We start from the raw sequence: 24,250 nt of genomic DNA, 5'->3' as shown, positions 1-24,250 counted from the left end.
TTTGGTGGATGTCAAGGACCCCGTGAAGTTCATAGATCTTATGGGGTTCAACATATCATGTAAGTCCCCTGGGAACCCTCAACAGCCTGAGCCTTCGCTAGAACCTCAGGAAACCAACGAGCAGAACAGTAATCTTAGGAGCCTGACAAGGAAATCTGAGTCAGATGTTGGCAAACTACAGTTCATGCGCCAAATCCAGCCTGCCACCTATTCTTGTAAATAAAGTTTTATTGGAACACAGCCACGCTCATTCCTTTACTTACTGTCTACGGCTACTTCTGTGCCAGTGGCAGAGTTCGATGTTGCAACACAGACCATATGGCCCACAAAGCCTAGACTGTTTACTATCCATCCCTTCACAGAGAAAGTTTGCCAACTTCTGACCTAAACGACATATGAAAGACTACACTTGTTCAAGGGGAGGCTTATAGTATAGAAAATGGACAAATACCCTGCCAGGAAAGCCATCACCGTGATCCTTACGATTAGGAAAAGCAAAGAAAGAACATCTGCCAACTGAAATTACTGGTGAAACGGCAAGCTGCTGAGGCACTGAGCCTTATAACCATCAGCAATGCTTATTCAACAGGCACCTAACATGCAGGATAACAGAATCTCTTCGCAGGGAAGGTAAGTAAATTATAATGATTAAATGCTCCTGCCAATTGTGAGGGCATACAAATTAGTCACAAGGCCTCTTATCAAACAATGATGGGAAAGGAGTTTGAGGGCTGCCTGTTTGACAAGAACGTGGGAAGGAGGGCTTAACGGAAAACCCCCGAAGGGAAGGAGGGAGGCAACAGTGATAAGAGCAAGTGGTATCACAGGAAGGACACTTTGTAGGTGACGTGTTAGGACAATAAATACTACCATTCAAGGACTGCACTCGATGAGGGGAGAAGCCAAGAGTTTCAACAGAATCCATCCCTCTGCCAAGTAAGACTCACGTTATCCAGGTCCTTGCGCAGTGCAATCTTGCTGGTTACCAGCTCGTGGGCTAAGTCATCATTTTCCTGTTCCAACCTCATGTTAGCTTCTTGTAGACGCCGGTTCTCTCGCTGAAATTAGAAAGAAACCAGTTATACAACATGTAGAAATGTGATGAAAATGACAATTTCTCAGGCCTGACCCTCAAAACTCATTTCTGAGTCCTATGGAAATCATGGGAGGAGTGGCTGGTCCTAATGTGCTGGCAACCAGCACTTTCTTCTTTTCTGTCTCTGGTGAGAAATACCTAACTGGTTCCAGCGACTCTGTCAAGCAGTTACTTCAGATTAACTGTGACAGAAGTCCACTGAACTGTGACAACCCAGGCAGCTGGCTTAAAGCACAACAGATCTTACTTTCCAATTTGCAAATTCAAACTGAAACTTGAACCCAGAAACAGTGGAACTGAATTTTAAAAAGAACTCAACAAAGCTAGTTACAGGCACAATCATATGCAAGGGAAGCCTCAAAGGTCTTCACATCGCCCGGGCCATAAGCAAACCAACCTCAAATCGCTCGATCGGGTCTTCTTGTTGGGCCTGCTGTTCCCTCATGGTGTGATATTCTTTTTCATATTTTTTCAACTTCTTCTGACTAATCTGTAGGATAAACCACAGCACAAATTAAAAAGTATCAGAAGTGGTGAGTGTCTCAGGGCCTGCACTGAAGACCAAGACCTCTGCTGACCTGAGCATCTCTGGTCACTCCGGGAGTGGTGTTTCCTATTTGCGGAGGGGAATCATCGAGGTGGTTGGACACAGATCGAGCTCAGGACACAGATTTCTTCATCACTAGGGTCTAGGGTTCTACTCGGGATAATGGCTTCCTAAAATTTTTACTAACAGTGTTAGAATGAATACCCTATGATGACCCTTCCTACCTGAGTTCTGGGTCCTGTTGTTCCTAATCGTCACTTTCTTCCTCCACCATTTTATTTCACACATACCAGCACTACCGAAAGGTGCTTTCAATCTGTGACCTCAGGACACCTCTACAAGATATGGTATTATCATCCTCATTTTATAGGCAAGTTAATGGACGTATAAGGAGATTACATAACTTGACCAAGGTCACTCAGTTAGGGACTGACAGGTAGGGGATTTGAGCCCAGTCAGCTAAACTCCATGCAAAGGCCAAGCTGAACTCACTATCCTCCCATCTATCACTTTTCCTCTCTACTAGCTCCTTCTGAGCTGTTTCAAATAGACACAATTCCCTCTGCCCTTAAAGACACCATTCTGCCGACCACTCTGCTTAGCTGCTCTTTTACCCCATCAAACTACTGTCCTCTTTCTCTCACACTTCTTACCAGCCACTGCAAACCACAGGTGTATGTATACATTTCGCTTCCATTGCTTCGTGGCCTCTCTTTAATCTCTCTAAATCAAGCTTTTGTTCTGACCACTCTATAGAAAATACTCTCTTGAAGGTCACTAGTAGTTTCTTTATCACTCCATCCAGTGGGTCATAATTCTCCCCAATTCGACTACAAAGTTCCAGCCTTTCACTCTTTAACATCACCAATGGACTCTTCCTCCCTCCAGGCAATCTTTTTTCTCTTTATTCTCTTGGCTCTCGTTCTACCTAAACAGCTCCCCTCCCCTCTTATAGGCTGGTCCTTTTTTTTTTTTTTTTCTTCAACCTGAACGTAACCAAGGGCATCCTTTCAAGGTGCAACTCTTACACTTCTGTTTGACTCCTTCCTCTAAACCACTAACCCTTTGGTATTTTTTAAATTACACTTTGAAAGACTATGAAATACAAGACATAGAGAAGTGCTAAAATAAATACGTGCAATTTAAGCACTGATCATAAAGCAAATGCTCATTCCTTTCCGAAGCTTCAATAATCAGCACAGCGCTGCTGGCTCACAAATCGGGACTTTTAGCTCCCAGTTCCAGGAATTAGGGATCTCAGAGGTAGGCTCCTCTTACTTCCTTATTTTCTAGACAAAGAAATGGAGACCTAGAAAGGGGGTGGGGCAGCCCCAGTGTGCAGCATCTCCAAATCCTGTTCCATGATTTCCTTTCCATCTTACTTGAGCTGCCCTAGTGTTTCCTCCCATGGACTCTATGGATACTGCCCTCGTCGGATGTTTACAGGTCTGCCTCAATCAGAGCTTATTCCTGGAGTCTGGCTCTTACTACAGGAAGGCAGCCAGGAACATAACACAATGCCCTGGCTGCAGTCTATAGAAAGATGCCCATTAAACACTTGGGGTGAGACCACAAGCTGGAGAGTGACAGATCTTCTGCGGTTTAAGGCCAATGCTGGGGTAAATGTTTTGTGTACATAAGTGATTCACGAAGAAAGCACCTCAATAAAACATCTGTGTGATCAGTAAATTTATAGACAATCTTAACAGATCAATAGTGAGGAAGAGAAAAGAAATGAGACTTGTGGGCAGCAAACACTTCCTCCCCGTGTTCTTCGCTGTCAGTCTGGCTAAATGACAGGGAAGACAATGGATATAAAGCTCCACCTAGTGCTTTATTTAAAAAAAAAAAAAAAAAAAATCTGACATAAATCCTATAAAACATTCTCACAAATCTTCAGGATTCTTCAACTTTTCATTCTCATTCTGGGGTAAGGAAGGGCTAACATGTTTCCCCCATAAACATACATTATAACAGGCTAATTACAAAACCGTTTCTTGTACATTTCCTTACCCCTTATGATAAATGTCTCATTCTCAGAGCGGAAGGGTTAATTCTGCCTCAGCACTGTAACAGCAGTTACCGTACACAGAGTTCCTGATAGATGTCAAAACCTTTAACACATGCTATCTCATTTGGTTCTGACATTTTCATGACAGGATCCAGGCATTTCTTTATGTACTTCCCACATTTTGCAAGTTTTCTGCCTTGAGCATGATTTATTTTTATAATTAAATAAACAAAATAAATGCTGCTGAAAAATAATTCTCATAATTATCCTGGGCTTCTCTAACATAGAGCTCTCGCTTGTTTCTCTCGATGACGGTCCCCACCTATGCTTCTCAGTCAGTCCTCAGGGATCACCCCTCAGGACTGGACACAAACAGAGCTCCACCATCTTCCTCGCTGGTCCAGAGTTCTGACTTCATCAGTTCTGCTTTGCTCCCAGATTTCTCCTCCTCGCTTGTTCTTGGTCTCCATCCCCCACTTCACCACGTTGCCCCTCACCCCCCACCCCCACCACAAACAAAAGATAAATAAAACCAACACTGCTTCTAAAGGGTTCACAGCCGATCCTGACTTTTGGAGCATGGGCAGCTGTATACCAGAGCCAACCAGTTCAGGCTATGTCTTAGGAATGGACCCCATGAAAAGGCAGATGTCTGATACCTGAATGGGGAACCAACAGGTACCAGCAGCAAAATCAGCAATTCCAGCCTCCTTATTTAGGCTGCACCAACAAGAGATCAGCACCTCTTAGCCTGTCTGTCCCATTATCAGTGCCTTCTCCAGGTCAGAACTGTCTCACTCATCACTGTCCCTTGTCCAGGCACAAAGAGAATGCCCAGAAATGCCTGCTAAGTTAATGAGAAAGGACCTCCTCTTTTTTGCATCAACCTTCCTTCTGAATGAAAATAGCAACTGAAGTGAGCACATGGTGCAGGTCTGGTCCCCCTGCCTGGACGGCCCCACATCTGTTTCACTCCTATCCACCTTTCAGACCAGAGCTCTAACGTCACTTCTTGAGTGCCCTTCCCTGGCACCTTCTTCCCCTATCAGGCCAGGTCTTTGTTATTATATATTCTCATAACATCAAGTCAATTCCTCCATGGTACCTATCCAAGTTCACAATTATTTATTTATGTGCTTACTTGATTGTCTGTCTTCCCAATGGGAAACAAGCCACCTCTGTTTTGCTTACCCTGTATCTCTGGTACCTAGCTCAATGCCTGGAACATAAGTGGGACTCAATAATCAGATGCTGAACAAATCAAAGCCAATGGCTTTCCTTTTAACCTAATAAGGATGCAGCAGGACATTTATTTATCCAACAATTGAGCATTGCCATGTGCAGTGTTCCTTGTGAGGCGTTAGTGATACAAAGATGCATGTAGGACACAATATGCATGCTCCACAAGGGCAGGGACTCCCAAGTACTGTAAAATTCCTAATGCCTTGGTACACAGCAAGCATGAAAATAATCAATAGAGACATAGTCCTCACTCTTAAAGTCTAAGGTTCATTTTATTTGTCTCTTACTTATACCAATAACATCTAATTGAATTGAGGAAGCAGGGAAGCTATGGAATCAGCCCCAGAGCTCTGAATCATACCTACTATTAGTGGACTCCTATCAGAAGGCTATGGAAACCACAGCATCACACACAGGTATTTTTGCCCTTAAAGAAGCTTAATTTTGAAGTTTTTTCTGTTTAAAATGTACTTTCAGGGTGGGGGGAAACTAATAATTTCCTGTGATAAGACTACGTTTATAATTTAGATAAAACCAATTTTATATCCCGCTGCAAGTTGTACATTGTTTCTTCACACTATTAGAGACAATACTACTTCAAAAGTCTCCTGAAAGCCATGGATCCCATAAAAAAACACAGAAGCCAACTCTGCCCTCACCCTACACCAGCAATAAAGCATTCTGCATACCATTTCAGAAGATCCCTGTGCTCCCTGAGCCACCCACAGTCCCAGGTTAAGAAACCCTGAGTCAGACAGAAGGTGGAGACTTAGATCATGCCAGTTTGATAACCTGATAGAAGTATGTATTTAATCCCAAACACCTCTTCCTGGGTCACTTGTCATTTATCTATCACAGGAAATGGATGATGCTCTCTTAAAACATGTGCTATCTGTCCCAGGAGAGCTGGTACCTGATCTGGTAGAGAAAGCGGAGAAAGTGGAGAGTGGCCGTGAACATGGGTGGGAGGGAGGTGGGACAGTTCGCCACTGAGAACTTGGGCTTTGTAGGTGGACAGACCCAGACTTGAGCCATGGCTATGTCACTGGCTTACTCTGTCAAGGAGGGTGAGTTGCCTTATCTCAGCCTCAGGCTCCTCATCTGAGAAAATTCCAGTAGTCCTTACGGGACTACTGTTAACCGGATTGCATGATATTAAGCATATCAAGAGCTCAGGAGAGCGCCCAACACATGAGGTCTTCTTAATAAAAAGGGCAGCCATTACATGTTATTATTAGTATCTACATTAATGGGGCGCCTGGGTGGCTCCTTTAAGTGTCCCAACTCTTCCAGCTCAGGTCATGATCTCATTATTCGTGAGATCGAGTCCCACGTCAGGCTCTGTGCTGAGAGCTTGGAGCCTGCTTGGAATTCTCTCTCCTGCTCTGCCCCTCCCCTATTCATTCATATTCTCTCTCTCTCTCTCTCTCTCTCTCTCTCAAATAAATAAATAAACTTAAAAAAAAATCTACATTCTTATCTTGAATCAGAGACAGAGTTACCCTCTGAACATGTGTTGCAAGCAACAAGCTATTTAAACAACATCCATTTAACACATAAGAACAGGAAATAGGCTGTGGATAGGAAACAGGAGCTGATTTCCAAGTTTGGCTTAAGAAACTGCTGCAAAGGTCAGAATCCCCACTGGGCTGGAGTCACAAGTGCAGGAGGAGAGATGGGAGGTTGAATATTAGTAGGTCTACATGGCAGGGTGAAGTATGTTGTGTGAGGGAGTGGGTGGGTATGAAGAGGTCTGGTATATTGAGGAGATCTTGACCCCAAAGTCCTCAATGCTAAACAAAGAAATCTGATACAAGTCCATCTTCCTTTTTTAGAATGCTTGGGGCAGGGTCTTCGCTTTATTTAGTTACTGATTTAAAAACCTGAGATTTACACAGGACTTTCATGATAACAAGATACCTCTACAAGCTACTATTTTATTTAATTCCCAAAACAATTATCTGAGATAGGTATAGTAGGAATTATCACCTCATTTCACTGATGAGGAATCAGGACCTAGTTAGGGAAAGTGACTCATCTAGAGCCAAGGGCCCAGCCTATTAGGTGGCAACAGCAGCACAGGAACACAAATCTGGAGTGACTCTTGTTTCTCATCCATCTCTGTAGCATGTTCAACACTGAGCACATAAGAAAATCTATAAATGCGTGTTGACGTGAACTGGCTTAAGGAAAGCAGACGCCTGGGCAGAGGAGGTCAAAACAGGGCAGGTCAAATGAGCACTGGTGGTGATGATGATGATGGTGATGATGATGATGGTGGTGGGGGTGGTGGTGGTGGTGATGATGACGATAGTCATCAGGAGAGCAGCAGCTACTTTAAAGGCATCATCTGATTTCCCTCTCTACAACCCTGTCACGTTAAACTACCTTGGGTCACACAGCAGAGGTAGAGCCAGGATGAGAGCCAAGGTCTGTGGGACTCCCAAGCCCGCACTTATAACCACTTGAAACAAATCAACATTCTATTTAATTTCTGAGCCTTCTTATTTAATTTGTTCAAAGAGTTCAGGCTCAAACTCCCTCAAAGATCACTAAATAGAATTAGGCATTCTGGTTCCACCATCAGAGTATTTTTCTAAAATGCAAGAAACGAATTAGTAGCAGAGAACCCAAACAAAGAAAACAACCAAGGGAGACCAGCTTATTAAAATAAAATAAGAAGGTAGTGGGCAGTGCTACCCTTGTGATAACCAGCAAAATTTATAGTTCACTGCAGAGAAAAAGAGCACTCATAAGTTTCCTCATGAAATCCAATATAAAAGGTAGGAAACAAACACAGAAGTAAAACTATAGCCTGGTCTAGTCATAAGAAAAACTGAACTTGGCTATACTTAGCTACAACTTTGCTAAACTGACAGAGACTCAGCTCACCCACCATTACATGACAAACATCAGCAAAAATGGACCAATACAAGTAGCTCTCGTCCCATTCATTCACCCCCTCATTTACACCACGGCACAATGATGGTAAGGATTGACTTTAGAGTCTGAAATTCCTGGGATCTGACCCCACCTCTATCACTTACTAACTTTATACCCTTTGGGAGTTTTCTTCAGTTCTCTAAGCTTCAGTATATGTGCCTGTAAAATGACCTCATATGATCACTGTAAGGATGAAGTCACTGTGTAGACACTATGCAAAATTCTGTGAATAGAGTAAGAGACAAGACTGATGAAGCCACTGCAATCATAGGGCCTAAGATCCTAACACACACTAACTATACAAATGATCTGAGCAGAGAATGAATTTCAAACTAATTCTGCTAGTAAGGTCTTAAATAAAAATATCCCCAAGAACAAATACACCCAAATGCCAAAGAGTATTCTGTTTCTCCAAAGAGCAAATGGTTAGGATTACATTAATTTCGAGATACTGCTATTTGGTTTCTGTAGTGGCTTTTTCTACAGGTAGTTTGAAGTCTTGTACATTCACTTTAAGTCTGAAATAACAAATCCCCATGAAGCAATCAATGGCTCAGAATTCCATCTCACCTTAGGCAGGATTCTACAGTGAAAGGGTCAAATCTTCATTCAGGTTTAATCTAAGAAAATCACCAGCTATCTCTTTTATGGCTCCTACTTCTTCCAAACTAGCCTTACGTATCTGACTTATTCTGAAACATCTCTGTGTAGACATAAAAAACAAACAAACAAAAAACCAGTTGCTCTCACATACTTCTTGAATTAAAAAAATGCAAGGCCTACAAATTCATTTTTTTTCCAATTTTCTCCCTCTAAACACGATGCATAGTACAGTTATGAGTATGAAAGTGTTGTGGAGCTCCTAAGGACCATTCATGATCTCCTGGAACAATCTATTTAAAGTGAAAATCCTGGGGCACCCAGCTGGCTCACTTGGTATATAGCACGTGACTCGATCTGGGGGTTGTGGTTTTAAGTACCACACTGTATGCAGAAGATTACTTAAAAATCTTTTTTTTAGTAAATCAAAGTCCTTTTAGATCTTTTATCAGAAGTGGAAACAGGCACCTCGGTGGCTCAGTCGGTTAAGTCAGGATCTCTTGATTTCGGCTTACGTCAGGATCTCACGGTTCCTGAGATTGAGCCCCAGGCTGGGCTCTGTGTTGACAGCACGGAGACTGCTTGGGATTCTCTCCCCCTCTCTCTTTGTCCCTCCCTTCTGCTCACGTGCATGCATGTGCATGCGCGCTCTCAAGTAAATAAACTTAAAAAAAAAAAAAGTAGGAACAATCTATCTCAAGACAATGACCCATAAAAGGGGAGCAACTCAATGGACAAATAACGAGTTCTTATGTATGCTATTAAATTTTAGACTAAGAGCAGAGATCTAAAACTTAAAAAAAAATAAATTATATCAGTTCCATAATAAACTCAGGGGAAAGAGAGAGGAGGGGAGAAGTAAAAGGACTGAAAAGAGAGAAAAGGAGAAAGAGGTAAGTAAAGACAGACAAAGAGAAAGATGTATAGAGAAAAGGAAGACACACAGGCAGAGAGGAATACAGACCTTTTTGAGCAACACACCCATCTGGTGGCCATTTCAGATATTGCCACACCAAACTTAATTCCTGCTGCAATTCTGCAATGAGAAGAGGCAATGCAATGGAGTGGGAAGCTTTGGGAATGTGGAGTCAGAAGGCCTGAGTTCCACTAGGGCTCTTGTCACTGCCCAGCAAGTACCAGTTGGCCAAGACTTCTATAAGCCTCAGTTTCCACTTGGAAACTGACTTGGCCTGCATACCTCACAGGGAACTGTGAGGGAGAAATGAGATACCTATAAAAACTATACAAATACCAGAAATTACAACATCAAAACTGTTAAAACACAACAACAACAAAAGTAGGTAACTGTTTTCTCAACTGGCATATGAGGCAAAGCATTCCTAATTCCCACCTTAATCAGAAGCCACGGTTTTTAAGAAATTAAAAAATAATGGAATGGGATTTCAGTAAGTTACAAAGTCAATGCTCCCTTTCTAAATTCTAGACCAAAAAGTTAAAAAGCTAGTTTCCAAGCCATTCATAAAGCAGGGATCCCCTCTTCCATGTCTAGAGAGGGGACGTCAAAGCCACAGATGATCAGATGCACTTTCTTGCTGACGGAGGCACCCCTACCTCGTGCGGTCCACATAACGCAGCGCTCATGACTGAGCTTACAGTGATTTTCCTCATTTTTGAGCTGGCAAATTATCACAGTGACTGAGGTCCTTTGCCAACAATTGGCTCAACTGTTGCCTATATTTCCCTTAATAATTTTGGCATTAAGTATTAACCTACTAGAGTACAACTAATCATTGCTAACTACACTGTATCCCACCTTTTAGCAGAAAAATTTCATTCTCGTGTCCTGGTCAATATGTAGGCTTTTCCACACTGTGGGTCAATTTCAAGAAAGATTACGATCTTTCTCACCGGAAACTATGTGCAAATAGGGGGCATTATCCAAAGTGTACCCCCGCCATGCAGAGCTCTCCAGGACCAGAAGGAATTATGTGTCTAGGCACAAAATTTGTGTGCTGTGCAGCACTGTCTATCTTAACTCCTTGAAAGCATAAGCCAAAAAAAAAAAAAGAAGAAAAAAAAAAAAGGAAAAAAGACATTAGACACCTCGAATCTGGCCTATGGAAATAAAAGATTCATATATTATTAAAGTGTTTCAAGGTACTGAAAACCAAAAGATAAAACCTTCAGCTGGACATTATTTTAAGCCTTGCAAAAAGCCATATTAACTCTCTAACTCTTCTTTACAAAACACCACTTGGTATAAATTCAGCAGCACATTCATTTGTTCACTCATTCAACTAATTTTTTTATGCCAAATCCTGTTCTTATGCTGGGGATTTGGCAGTAAATAAGATAAAGTCCCCTCTGCTGAAGGTTTAGTTCGGGGTGGGGGGGAGGAGAGCATCAAATAAAGATCTAAAATAATGTTAAGTAACAATGAATGATATGAGGAAAATAAGACAGGATAGAGAGATCAGGGTGTAATGGGTTGAGGGAGCAGCTACTTTAGACACTGTAATTAGAGAAGGCCTCTCTGATGGTATGATATTTGAGCTTAAGACTCAGTGAGGTGATGGTGACGCCATGTGGACATTGAGAAGAACATGATGGGTGGAGAGACAAGCCAGTGCAGAAGCCTGAGGAGTGAACATGCTTAGCATGCTTGCTGTTTGAGAACAGCAAGGAAGCCAGGTTGTGTAAAGTGGAAAATGTGAGGGGGGAAAGTAGGAGGTGCAATCAGAGAGATGGCCAGAGGTCAAACAGTGCAGTGCCCTGTGCACCAGGGCAAAACCTCTTGAGTTTTATTCTAAGAAACCATTAGAGTTTCAAGCAAGGGACAGATGGGATAAAAACCCACCTCCCCAAAAAAGAAACCAAGAAAAAAAAAATTGTGGAAACAGGGAGACATGGAGTCTACTGGAACATTCCAGAAAAGAAGTGAAGGTGATGGTTATACTAGGGTGTTAGAAAGAAGGGGAGAAAAGTGATCAGATTCAGGGTGTATTATGCCAGCAGGGCTGGGATAGACCAAGATGTGGTGAGAGAAAGAGGCGCTCAGAATAAGCAGGGGTTGGGGCGCCTGGGTGGCGCAGTTGGTTAAGCGTCCGACTTCAGCCAGGTCACGATCTCGCGGTCCGTGGGTTCGAGCCCCGCGTCAGGCTCTGGGCTGATGGCTCAGAGCCTGGAGCCAGTTTCCGATTCTGTGTCTCCCTCTCCCTCTGCCCCTCCCCCGTTCATGCTCTGTCTCTCTCTGTCCCAAAAATAAATAAACGTTGAAAAAAAAAAAATTAAAAAAAAAAAAAGAAGAAGCAGGGGTTTTGGCCTGAGGAACCACGTTCCAGAAACTTGAGATGGGACACGAAGAAAGGAGGTTTTGGAGGGGAGGAAATCATCAGCAAATAAGAGGCAGCTTCCTCTCGTGTGAACCAGGCTGAGGTGGAAAGAGGAACTCAGGGCTCACTTGGTTTTGTGCCCTGTGCACAAACCCATCATCCATGAAAATGTTACTGAAAAGTGTTCATTTGATAACTGCTTGAAAAGCCAGAGGAGAATAACCATAGGAAGAGCCATCAATTCTTAAGCCCTTACTAATTACCAGGCACCATCGTAAGCACTGTATACATATTGTAGTTACAATCCTCACATATGAAAGCACTTAACCACAGTCCCTGGCACATGGGAAAATACCATCAAATGTTATCCGTAGTACTTGTGAAGTATGTAACACTTTAAGATGAATGATAACTTTAGGGGCGCCTGGGTGGCGCAGTCGGTTGAGCGTCCGACTTCAGCCAGGTCACGATCTCGTGGTCCGTGAGTTTGAGCCCCGCGTCAGGCTCTGGGCTGATGGCTCGGAGCCTGGAGCCTGTTTCCGATTCTGTGTCTCCCTCTCTCTCTGCCCCTCCCCCGATCATGCTCTGTCTCTCTCAAAAATAAATAAATTAAAAAAAAAAAGATGAATAATAACTTTAATAGTTATTTCATTATCTAGAGGTTCTATTTCTTTTTCAAATCCTCAATTCATTTTATATTAGGATGTCCACTGTTCCTCAGGATAATAGGTAGGTAGTTTTTATATTTCCTCCTTTCACAAAGAGGTTAGCCATTCCAAGGTCTTAACTTATGCAAAGACTCCAGATTCAGCTGCCTCCCAAACACCCAAAATCATATTATATGTCTTCCTGAGCATTAAAATCAACAAGGTTCCACATTCCCCTGTTTTAGCACTTCACACACACTAGCTTTGAGCTACTGTGATTCAGGTACTTGGGATTTCTTTTGTTTTTTCTTTCAAGTTCATCCAGGTATTTAAACATTTCCTGGGTTATATTTTATTTGCTACCTCCAAGTATTTAAAGCATGGTAGCTCGAGTCAGCTTAGTCTGACATATAACCAGAACTGGAAGTCTACTGTTATTTTACATATCAGGAAATTGTGCCTTAAACAGATAAAATAACTTCAAATTCAGATCTGATTTCAAGTCTATGCTCCGGTCAGCAGACAATGGAATTTCTCCTACTCATATTACATTAACACAAAGAGATGCTGCCTTTAAAAAAAAAAATAAATAAATACAAATCAGGGGTCCCTGGGTGGCTCAGTCAGTTAAGCGTCCAACTTTGGCTCAGGTCATGATCTCACAGTCTGTGAGTTCGAGCCCCGCATCAGGCTCTGTGCTGACAGCTCAGAGCCTGGAGCCAGCTTCAGATTCTGTGTCTCCCTCTCTCTGCCCCTCCCCAGCTCAGGCTCTTTCTCTCAAAAATGAAAAAAATATATATATAATTTTTTAAAAACTATACAAATCATAAATGCCACTGAAAGTGATGAAAAGGGGTGAGTTCCCTTCATTAATTGTTAGTTTCATTTCAGGGAATTACTGACCATAACAACAAATATTGAAAGTTAAAGGACAACATAGAAATCACGAAACCAGAGTCCTGCCACCACCTAGCGGCAGGACTCTTTGTGTTTTACTGTATCTTCTAAATAAGGATAATAATTCCATTCCTAGAGTTCAAAGGTTGGGAGAGGCAATGAGATTTGATGCACAGGATAGACTATGTAAGAGAATATTTGGAAACAAATACAAAGAAAACATTATTATTATTACTACTACTAATGTATTGTAAATGTTCATAGTTTGATCAGGAATGGTGAGACAGTAACTGAACAAAACAGTCTAAATTGATGCAAATGTTATTTTACCTTCATGCTGCAAGCTAATTCCATTAGCTTTTTCGCATTTTCTTCTGAGCGATATCTCTTCGGAAGCTGGACCCTGAAGAACTTCAAGGCACCTTCAAAATCTGTCAGCAGCAAGTCGTCCTTGGAAGTCTTGACGAAAGAAAGAAAACACAACCATGGACAGAAAGAGGTCTTGGCTATGAAGATGCACAAGAAGCACTGTATAACACGAGCACCTTTACAATCCCCAGAAGATACTTCTTAGCTGTTGCCTGAGCCACTTGCCCATTAGCTGCTGTCAGGGTCAGGGCTACAGCACAGCTGCTTAGAATGAGATCGAGACCAAGATCCTGCAAGTGCTGGACAGGGGATGTAACTCAATTTACAAATAAATGTGTACCTTTAATAATCCAAGGGCGACATTAAAAATAACACTTATTCCCTGGAAGAGAAAACACAAAAAGAATCTTTTCAGTGTTCATATCTGGACTATTCAGCTGTCTGTCCCCAGAATGCCCCACAGTTTAAAATAAAGTATAAAAACTTAAGTAAAGAAATGGAATAACTTGAAAATATCTTGGAAAATAATAGTTACAGGTCTGCTACTAAAAAACATCTTAAAACAGACCCAGTCTCCCAATCTTCTAAGAACTTTTTTTTTTTTTAATGTTTATTCACTTTTGAGAGAAGAGAGAGACAGAGCGTGAGCAGGGGAGAGGGAGGACACAGAATCCGAAGCAGGTTCCAGGCTCTGAGCACTCAGCCCAGAGCCCGATGTGGGGCTTGAACCCACGAACTGTGAGATCAGGACCTGAGCCCAAGTGAGACGCTCAACTGACTGAGCCATCCAGGCGCCCCAAGAGAAGAAATCTTTAGCCCTATTCTCACATTCAACAAGAACACTTTTCCAAAGTATTCTATGCTTCCCAACCAAAACATAAGAGTCATAAAATTGTGATCTCTCAGCAAATAACTGCAGGTGGCCTTTTCCCTTATTGTGTGCTGCCCTGCTCCAAATACAGCAGTCATTCTGTGTGTGAGCCCTCTACCCCAGAACATAATCTGCTCAGGGCTCCCTCCAACCTGCCTCTCCCTCAGCTACCACTTTGGGAGTGCCGGGAACAAAGAAAAGATAAGAGGAGGCACTAAGACCTGCTAAATTCTTTAAGTTTCTGGACCTCAGTTTCCATAACTAATGTTCTCCCAAGGGTTTTCTAAGCTAATTAGCTGAAAAGTTTATTTAAATTACTTGGCATGCCAGGAGGCCCTTAGTAACTACTTAAAACAAATGGTTGTTTATAATACTGAAAAACTATAAAACTTAAAGGGTTGATTGAGACTAGGAATTGGTTACATAAATTATGGTATACCCAACGAATGAGATATTTGGTAGCAGGTAAGAATAATGGCATATTTGGTAATAGTGTATCTTACAGAGTTTTAAGCTGGGTAGAAGGCAGAAATTCTTCAAGGGATTTTTGTATGCCTTGAATATGGCATAATTAAAAAGAAGGAAGGTGCAGATGTGTGTCTATAAATGTTCAAATACATGAAATGAAAAGAGGTTACCAAATAGCATATATAGCATAATATTTTAAAATATATACCTACAGAACCATAATATACATTATTACATAATACTCCATATGAAAAAGTTATTCTATATAGAAATAACACATGTAAATCAATAAATGCACACAAAAAGCTTAAAGAATAGACACCAAAATGTTAAAAGAGTTACTCTCTGGAGAGTGGGATTAGAAGTATTTTTAGAACTTTTTGCTTGTTTTCTAGTTTCTGTAATAAACATATATTATTGGGGTGCCTGGGTGGCTCAGTTGGTAAAGCATCTGACTCTTGATTTAGGCTCAGGTTATGATCTCATGGTTGTTAAGATTAAGCCCCTCGTCAGGCTCTGTGCTGACAGCATGGAGCCTGCTTGGGATTTTTTTTGTCCCTCCCCAGCTTGCACACGTGCTCTCTCTCTCAAAATAAACAGACAGACATATATTATTTTGGAAATTAGTTATTCTTTCTTAATCACCCTGCCAAACCATGCTTGGCAAAGACTATTACTTACTCTAATATCTTTTTTGTTTTAGTAACAGACCCTCCAATTTTTAGCAAATTCCTACCCAGTTTTTAAAAACTCTCCTTTGCAGCTAGATGTGGTCAGGTACCTAAGTTCCTGCCAATAAGAGAGAAATGAAAATTCAGGTGGAACATCTAGGAAGTCTCTTTTAAAAGGGGACACACCCTCCTCTGTCCCCTGACCCTCCCTGTCCCCTGACAGGTTACTGTCAAACTTCTGGTTTCTTTTATGTGAATGAAGAGAACTAAACCTCTACCTTAGTCACTGTGACTTTGAGTTTCTTCAATAAATGCAGCCAAACCTAATACTAATACAAATGTCTAATAGTGGTTTTCGTTTTTCTTTTCTTTTTTTTTTTTAAGCTCAGAGCACCTTTAACAAAACGTGATCACTCGCTTTAACCCAAGGAAGCATTACTTAAATCTGGATTTTTGAGCATTAAAATAAAATAACTAAGAACAAATTCTGTTTTGATGGAGCCGACATGGGAGAGCACTGTAAACAAAAGCTGAAGTGTTCTGGCCTCTGATACCTACCTCACATAAAAGCAGGTCGATGATATGGAAGACCATGTAGAGAGGGAATTTTGCAGTGAAAAGTGTAAGAAACCACTGGGAGGCATACATGTGTGCTTCAAGGCTTATATCCAGGAAGTGGTTGTACAGGTCAGGGATGTATTCCTGAAATAGCAAACTAATTAGTTTTGGGCACATATGCAGCTGTTCAACTCCCACTCATAAATCTGCCAGGAATAGGCCAAAAAAGTCACATATTTGTGTTTTCCTACAAACCTCCAAAGTGCTCAAAAGAACACTTATCATCAAGTATTAAACAGGCACTTGGCTCTCTTTTCTGGTCCACAAACTAGCTCTCGAGAGGAATCCCCAAGACGGTGACAAATATTTGGAATGAAAGTTTTTCTTTCCAAGTTTTGAAATGTTTGGGAAAGTTTGTTTCACTTTTATTATGCTATTCCTAACCAGTCAGCTTCAGAGCCTTGGCGGGTATTTCTTGATTTAGTTTGCTATGTTAAAGGCCCCCACAAAGTCATCTGATCTTTTGGGTGTTTATGAGATTGAAAAACCAGCTCACACCCATTCAGGTTCACACCTTATTAATCTTGGCATTGTCATCACATAGTGAGAAATGAAAAATATAAAACCAGTCCTTAACGTTGGATGGCTAAGGCAACCACCACTGCTCCCTGGCACCAATTCATGGATCCAGCTCTCCCCAGTCCCGTACTCTTAGTGGCGAATGCAAGCTGCTTTCTCTTTTTACCTGCATGAGTCGCTCCAACTGGTAAAATTTGCAATGCAAATCTTCAAAGTTTTGCTTGAAAAGTTCCCTGAGACCATAGTCAAACATGATCTTGACCAGAACACTGAATGCCTGTTCTTCAGGCATCTGTAACAGACAGGGAATGGGGTGGGGGTGGAGGTGGGGATCACAAAACATACAGAAGTTTTCTCAGTATGTTTAATTCATCCTTCCAGCCCTATCTAAATACTATGACATTTAGTGATATGTAGTAACTCAGGTAGTTGTGTTTTACTACATTCATCCACTCAATAAAGAAATATTAATGATGCCTATTCTGTGTCAGATACTGTTCCTATCCTCCAGAAGCTTCCCATACAATCAGTGTATGGTAAGTATAATATGAATTAGGTAGAAAGATCAGTGGGGATCCAAGAACAAGAAGGCCCAAGTCTGCCTGAGGGAGCGGAGTATAGGCTTTACAGGACCGGATCTGAACTGAGCAGCAACAAGCCGACACACAGTGTAGGTTTCATCTTCTCAAATCATGACGCCTTCATTAAATCATTTTGCCTCCTTAGCTGCTATTTCTTTCTACTGAAAGTGTTTTTCTTCCTCATTGGCCAATTATAGCAGAATCTTAAATATCCTAAGGTTTATTGTAATGCACAAAGTACTAAAGTAATGGTCATGGCAATATATAAAATATTACAAAACCCCTCACCATTCAATTCTATTTATAGATGTTACCCCTGTTTATAATAATACCTACATCTTTCATAGCTTGGTGGAAAAACACTTCCCTGAGAACCTGGCAAAATGTCTAGCTTTCAAAACAGAAAAAAAAAGCACTGGAAACGTTATTTAAGGCTTGGTGTGATGTAGCAAGCCTTCAAAATGTCAAGAAGGTGGGCGGGCTTCTGTGGAACAAGGGGATGGAAGTGGGCTGAACACAGAAATCAGAGACTAAAGCAGAACTACAGAACAAATTGGATTCAGTAATAAATGAGAAAAGCATAGCAATTTATTATTGGAAAAGGTAAGGGCATTTGGGGCAAAGGAGCAGATCTCAGAGGTCTCTATCGTGGAAGGCAATTTCACAATTTTGTCCACATGCTGAGGGACACTTGGTCTGCCCCAGAGTGGCATTTCTGATGTCAGGCAGCACAGAGTTCAAACCAAGACACTGGCGATTTGTCTGGGAAACCCATTTTAAAGAGACTGTGATACTTAAATGGGGGCAAATGTTCTTGGACTGAAGTTGAGAACACAGACAAACCATACAGGCCTGAGGGACTTTGAGATATCAAGTCTTATTAAAACAACAGAACAGGTGTGTCCAGGTGGCTCAGTCGAGTAAGTGTCCAACTCTTGGTTTAAGCTCAGGTCATGATCTTGCAGTTCGTGAGTTTGAGCCCTGAGTCAGGCTCTGTGCTGACAGTGTGGAACCTGATTGGGATTCTCTTTCTCCCTCTCTCTCTGCCCCTCCCTGGCTCTCACTCTCTCTCAAAATACATAAACTTAAAAAAAACAAAACAACCAACAAACAAAGTTTTAAAACTTGTCCTTTTGGCACACCTGAGGTTAAGTGTCCGACTTCGGCTCAGGTCATGATCTCACAGTCTGTGGGTTTGAGCCCTGTGTTGGGGCTCTGTCCTCACACCTCGGAGCCTGGAGCCTGCTTCGGATTGTGTGTCTCCCTCTCTTTGCCCCTCCCCTGCTCGCACTCTGTCTCTCTGTCTCTGTCTCTCTCTCTCTCAAAAAAATAAATGAACATTAAAAAAAAAATTTAAACCTTGTCCTTTTGATGGACATTAATTAGCTTGTCTGTGGTACTCGTTTTGCAATGTAGAGCCTATCAACTCATCAAATTACACACCTTCTGTATGTACACACACACACACACACACACACACACACAATTTTTGTCAATTGTACCTCAATAGAGCTGGGGAAAAAAAAACACCTGACCTCTTTATTGATGTCACAGCTTTATGATATTTTTACATGCTTACTAATACCAATAAGCTAGGTTCTCACAGTAAGAAGATACAAAATGGTTTTTGGTTTTACTCATATTACAACCTATATACAAAATGGCTTCAAACTCTTCAAAAGCTTCCCCTTACTTAGAGAAACAAAATCCAAACTCCCTGAGCTGGCCTCCACTGCCCTCCTTAAGCTGGTCTTGTTGACCTGTCCAGTTCCCTCCCCATTCCTCATCACACCCATGATGGTCCAGTCACACTGCCCTTCTTTCATTCCTTCCATATGCCAAGTTTTCCCCATCTCAGTGCTTCTGCATAGTGTACTATTCCTTTCACTGGGAGTGCTCGACTCTCCACTTTCTTGCTTTTAAAATAGTTTTCTTATTTTCCTAGCAATGTTAGCTTTAAAAAGTTAAACAATACAAACAAGTACAACAGAGAACGATAGATACCGCTTCTCATTTCTCAGTGTTCACCTTAAAGGTTACCTCCAGAGAAGTCTATAATATAAATTAAGGCTCATTTGTTATACTCTTGCCATCAAACTTTTTACTATACCTTTATAGCACCATTGAGATAATGATGTGCTTGTGTGACTTTCTGCTTATAACCAGTCAGCTTCACTAGCTCTGTATCCACAAAGATTGGGACCATGTCTACCTTAGTCACTCCTGATCTCTAGCATCTACCGTGCTAAAGATGGAAGTACCCATGAACTCTCTACTAACATCACCTGTGTGGTATTTTTGCCAAGCATTTTAATTTTAAACAAGAGGAAACGATCAGACAAATCAAGAATGTGGAATATTTTACAAGACAACTTGCTTGAATTTTTCAAAACTGTCAAAGGCATAAAGCACAAGAAAGGCAAGGGGGGGGTAGTTTAGATTAAAAAAAATAAAGAGATAGGACAACCAAAAGCATTGCTTGAATTGTCACTGATCTTGGTTAGAAAAAAAAAAACAAACTTATAAAGGACTTCACTGAGTAAACAATTGGGGAAAATCAAATGTGGATTGTGTGTAAGACATTACTGAATCAATGTGGAATTTCTGGATGTGACTACAGTATTATGATTATGTCCTTAGGAGATTCATGTTCAAGTATTTAGGAGTGAAGTATGCTGATGTTTGCTACTGATTTTCCAAAAATAACTTCAAAAAATGTTTTTGGTAAAAAATAAAATGCGTGCAAAAAAAAAAAGAGGAAAAGAGACATAGAGAGATGGAGAAAGATGTGTGATAACATATTAATTGGTAAAATAGAACAAAAGTTTATGGGTATTGCACCCTAACCTTTTTTTTCAATTTTGCTGTGGATTTGAAAGAATATCAGTAAGGTGGAGGGTAAAGGTCTTTGCTGAATAAATAAATGAATAAAATGGCACTAAAAATAGCCAACTTCTCTGCTTCCTTTCCACCTCTAATACAAAGATTCCCCCAAATAAATACTAAAGAACAGTCTACCTTACAGAATATAAAATGTCCCTAAGAGTTCAACCAAGACTATCCAATCATTCTAGCAATAAAAATGAAATCTACCCTGTACTAGTTTTCAACACTGTCATTTATTCTTACCATATTTCTCTTCCATGACAATGTTACATTAATTTAAGGTAAAGGTTTCCAGATACAGGAGTCAAAACTCATGCACCAGGGTCTGGCCAAAACCAATATAAAACCATGCTCAAGTCTAAGGCTAGTATAAGCTGAGGCAACTCATGTGTAAATCGTAACAGAAACCTAATACTCACATGGAGAAGTAGAACAGCAGCGAGAAATGACTGGCCCTGGCAATAGCCAATCTCTTCATCATACACAGAATATGCCTGGAAAAAGAAAAAACACAGGAGGTGTAAATGAATGTAGTCACTCATGGGCCATACTTGCCCTACAGGACTCTGAACATAGGAACCTAGAAGATTCCCACATTCCACTATGGCATTTTGATGATCAATGAATGATGCAAATATTTCTCTCCAATTGCAATTTTTTCTTTACAATAAACAGAACTGTCACCATGCCACTTCCTATAGGCCAGGAGTGGGTAAAGTTAAACAAAAATCACTTCACCACTGAAAAAAGGTTGTTGTAACTCGTTGTCTTTGCTCATGCTGTCTCGTCTTCTGTCTAAAAAATATGCTTTTCCTTCAGGCTCCAAGCACTCCATTCTCTGGGGATTCCCTCTCTTCTCTGTACTTCTATGGTACTTGCTACACAAGTATAGTTATTATGCACTTATCATACTGCATTTTATTTTGCTTTGTTTTATTTACCTTTTTTGTGAGAGAGAAAGAGCATGCACTTGCGTGGACACGTGAACAAGAGCCGGGCAGAGGGAGAGGGAGACAGAGAATCCCAAGCAGGCTCCATGCTCTGGGTGAGGCCCGACGTGGGGCTTGATCTTACCAAGACAGACCATGACCCGAGCCAAAACCAAAGGACACTTAACCGACTAAGCCACCCACCCAAGTGCCCCCGACACGTCATTTTAAATGTCCATCTTCTCTACTGGACTGTGAGCTTCTCAGGGGCTGAGGGTGACGTCCTATCCAACCTAGCCAGCACCTCACACCTTCAACCCAGCCAGTCATACAGCAGGCTCTCTCTAAACAATGTTAACTTTACTCATGTTTCTTTCTGGGAAAAAATCTTTTGGCAAAGACACCAAAATACAATCCTTTCCGCAATGCCAGTAATAACTTTTCTGATAAGAGGGACTACTCTGAAACCATTTGTGGGTTCCTTTGGAATTCTGGTATTTTTCTTGGCGGCAGATGATTATTACCCATCTCTTCTGAACACTATCTTTAACAGAATATTGACATCTAACATTCCTTGTGGTTTATTCTTTTTGGTTCTTTGTTTTTCAGTCTTGTTTTTATGATTAATATTTACAGTTCTCATGTAGGCTGTGGTGGAAAGGGAAATTCCTACAGATTGAAAATGCTATTCCCTATTTGACAAGTTTATTTCGGATGAAATTCCCTTTATTCTTCACTTTTTTGTGTGTGACACACTGTCTGTGCATCCCAAGACAGCAATTCAGAATGAGCATGTTCAGAATAAAGATCAGTTAGCAAAATATGATGTGAATGCTTATTAGATGACATGACAATTAAGTTAATATACACATGCATTTTACCATTAGCTTTTGGTAAAACTATAGCTTTAGAAATACATTTTATACATATATATGTAATATATATACATATATATATAAATGGTAATTATGCTTTCATAAATTCAAGTAGAATTTCATATAATCTCATTAAATTCCCCATGTCATCAAAGCTTATCCAATGAGAGGGCTACAGAGCAGAAAACACATATACTTCAACAAAGACAAGATATGCAGAGGGCTTGAGAAACACTCTGCTTATATAATAAGGCATCACTTTTCACCTGTCCAATTAGTAAACACTAATAAGTGTTTACTATTAATTATTTATTGTTAATAATAATTTTTATAAGACTGTGTTACAAGCTAGTGGTAATATATGCCAATACAGCTCCGTAGAAAGCAGTCTGACAATGTCTGTGAAGTCAATTAACAGTTGATTGGTCAAGAAAGAACAGAAGCTTCTGAGTTTGTCAGAGCTGGGCTGAAATCCCACAACTGCTAATGTCTCGGTCTGGACCTTTGGTTCATTACTTATACTTCTTACTTGTAAGAAATGAGACTAATCATAGTATTTGTATCATAGACTTGATGTATTCTCAGCTCTCTCAGGTAAATTGCTCAGCACATGGTTTAATTACTTATGCACTAGAATGAAATGCACTAAAGGTAGAGAATGGAGGGGAGCAGATTTTTCAGGTTCACAGAGAAGCTTGAAGGAATATATACAGATGTGAAAGTACACGACACCTTTGGGAAATGTTTGGAATATAAAATTCTTGAGAGCTGTAATGAAATATGGGGAAGAAAAGGCACTTCATTAATTCATCAACATTTAATGAGTACCTACTATATGTCAACCACTGTGCCAACTGCTACAGATGCTAACATATATAAAGTGATTTCTGCCCTTGAGAACTTCACGGTTCAGGTGGGACATTTGGACACGTAAATCAACTCAGAGTACAACAAGAAGTTCAATGTACCTGAAGCATAAAATATTTATGAATTAAGCCAGGATAGATTATAAAATGTCTTTAATGCTAAGCTAAGGAATCTGGGACCAGGAAATGAACTATGAAATTTTGATAGTGTTCTGTGGGTTATGAGGAAGCAATAAAGGCTTTCCTGGAAGCCCTGAAATCACCCAATCCTGGGGTCAACATGGAGAAAAAAGTAAGTTCGCTATAACTCAAAGGTAGGGAGACTAATGCAAGGCAGCTTTTGTAAAAGTGCTGGCAACATATGACAGAGGCCTGCCCCGTACCAGGCAGTGATTAGAAAGGGAAGTAAAGTGGTGCCTGGGTGGCTCAGTCGGTTAAGCAACCAACTCTTGACTTCAGCTCAGGTTATGATCTCACAGTAGGTGGGATCGAGTTCAATATCAGGCTCTGTGCTGATAGAACGGAGCCAGCTTGAGAGTCTCTCTTCCTCTCTCTCTGCCCCTCCCCCATTTGCATGTGTGCATTTTTTTCTCTCTCTCAAAATAAATAAATGTTCAGAAAGGGAAGTATAGCTATAAGAGACATCAATCCTATCATTTTTGAGAGACAGACAGACAGAGCAGGAGTGGGGGAGGGGCAGACAGAGAGAGAGACACACACACAATCTGAAGCAGGCTCCAGACTTGGAGCTGTCAGCACAGAGCTTGACTTGGGGCTCGAACTCACAAACCATGAAATCATGACCTGAGCTGAAGTTGGATGCTTAACCAACTGAGCTACCCAGGAGCCCCAGACATCAATCTTATCAAACTCAATGTGGCCAAAGGAAAGATCTGAAAACTAACAGAGAAATGACTGTATCTTCAGCAAGATAATGGCATGGAGGGAAAAAGGAAGATGGTTTCTAATTAAAAGAGCCATAACAACTAAACATATGGATACGGCTGGATTCTGATTCTAACCAAACGTATGAGGACATTTAGGGAAATCTGAATATGGCAGATACTGGATGGTATTGATCAATAATGATGGAAGCTACAGATGAATAATGATCTTATATTTTGAGATGCATAGTGAAGAATTTAGGATCATGATATCTGATATTTGCTTTGAAGTACTTCAGGAAAAAAAGGGATAGATGAAGCAACTGTGGCAATATGTTCATAAACATTAAATCTGGTGGAGGATGTATACAAATTTTATATTTGTATTCAACTTTTATATCTGAAAATTCTTACAATAAAACATGTTTTTAAATGAA

General features: G+C 40.9%; 1 protein-coding gene across 4 annotated transcripts in view; it reads right to left on the bottom strand.

Moving 5' to 3' along the window:
* The window catches only part of RABGAP1 (RAB GTPase activating protein 1), a 171,246-nt gene that overhangs the window by 15,202 nt on the left and 131,794 nt on the right, over positions 1-24,250 (bottom strand). For 3 of the 4 annotated variants that reach the window (XR_006295052.1, XM_043566378.1, XM_043566379.1), the window contains 7 exons: positions 20,679-20,753; positions 16,959-17,084; positions 16,214-16,357; positions 13,986-14,027; positions 13,607-13,735; positions 1,494-1,586; positions 948-1,058 (listed from right to left, as the gene is read on the bottom strand). Coding sequence is in view for 3 of the 4 variants with exons in the window: in XM_043566378.1 (XP_043422313.1) it covers positions 948-1,058; positions 1,494-1,586; positions 13,607-13,735; positions 13,986-14,027; positions 16,214-16,357; positions 16,959-17,084; positions 20,679-20,753 (720 nt within the window). In the remaining variant the exon portion in view is untranslated. Of the gene's footprint in view, positions 1-947; positions 1,059-1,493; positions 1,587-9,403; positions 9,466-13,606; positions 13,736-13,985; positions 14,028-16,213; positions 16,358-16,958; positions 17,085-20,678; positions 20,754-24,250 lie in introns of those variants that run through there. The other variant, XM_043566380.1, reaches the window with a different exon arrangement.

Source organism: Prionailurus bengalensis, chromosome D4, assembly GCF_016509475.1.
Source record: "Prionailurus bengalensis isolate Pbe53 chromosome D4, Fcat_Pben_1.1_paternal_pri, whole genome shotgun sequence".
NCBI classification, from domain to species: domain Eukaryota; kingdom Metazoa; phylum Chordata; class Mammalia; order Carnivora; family Felidae; genus Prionailurus; species Prionailurus bengalensis.
This window is presented reverse-complemented; position numbering and strand designations above follow the sequence as displayed.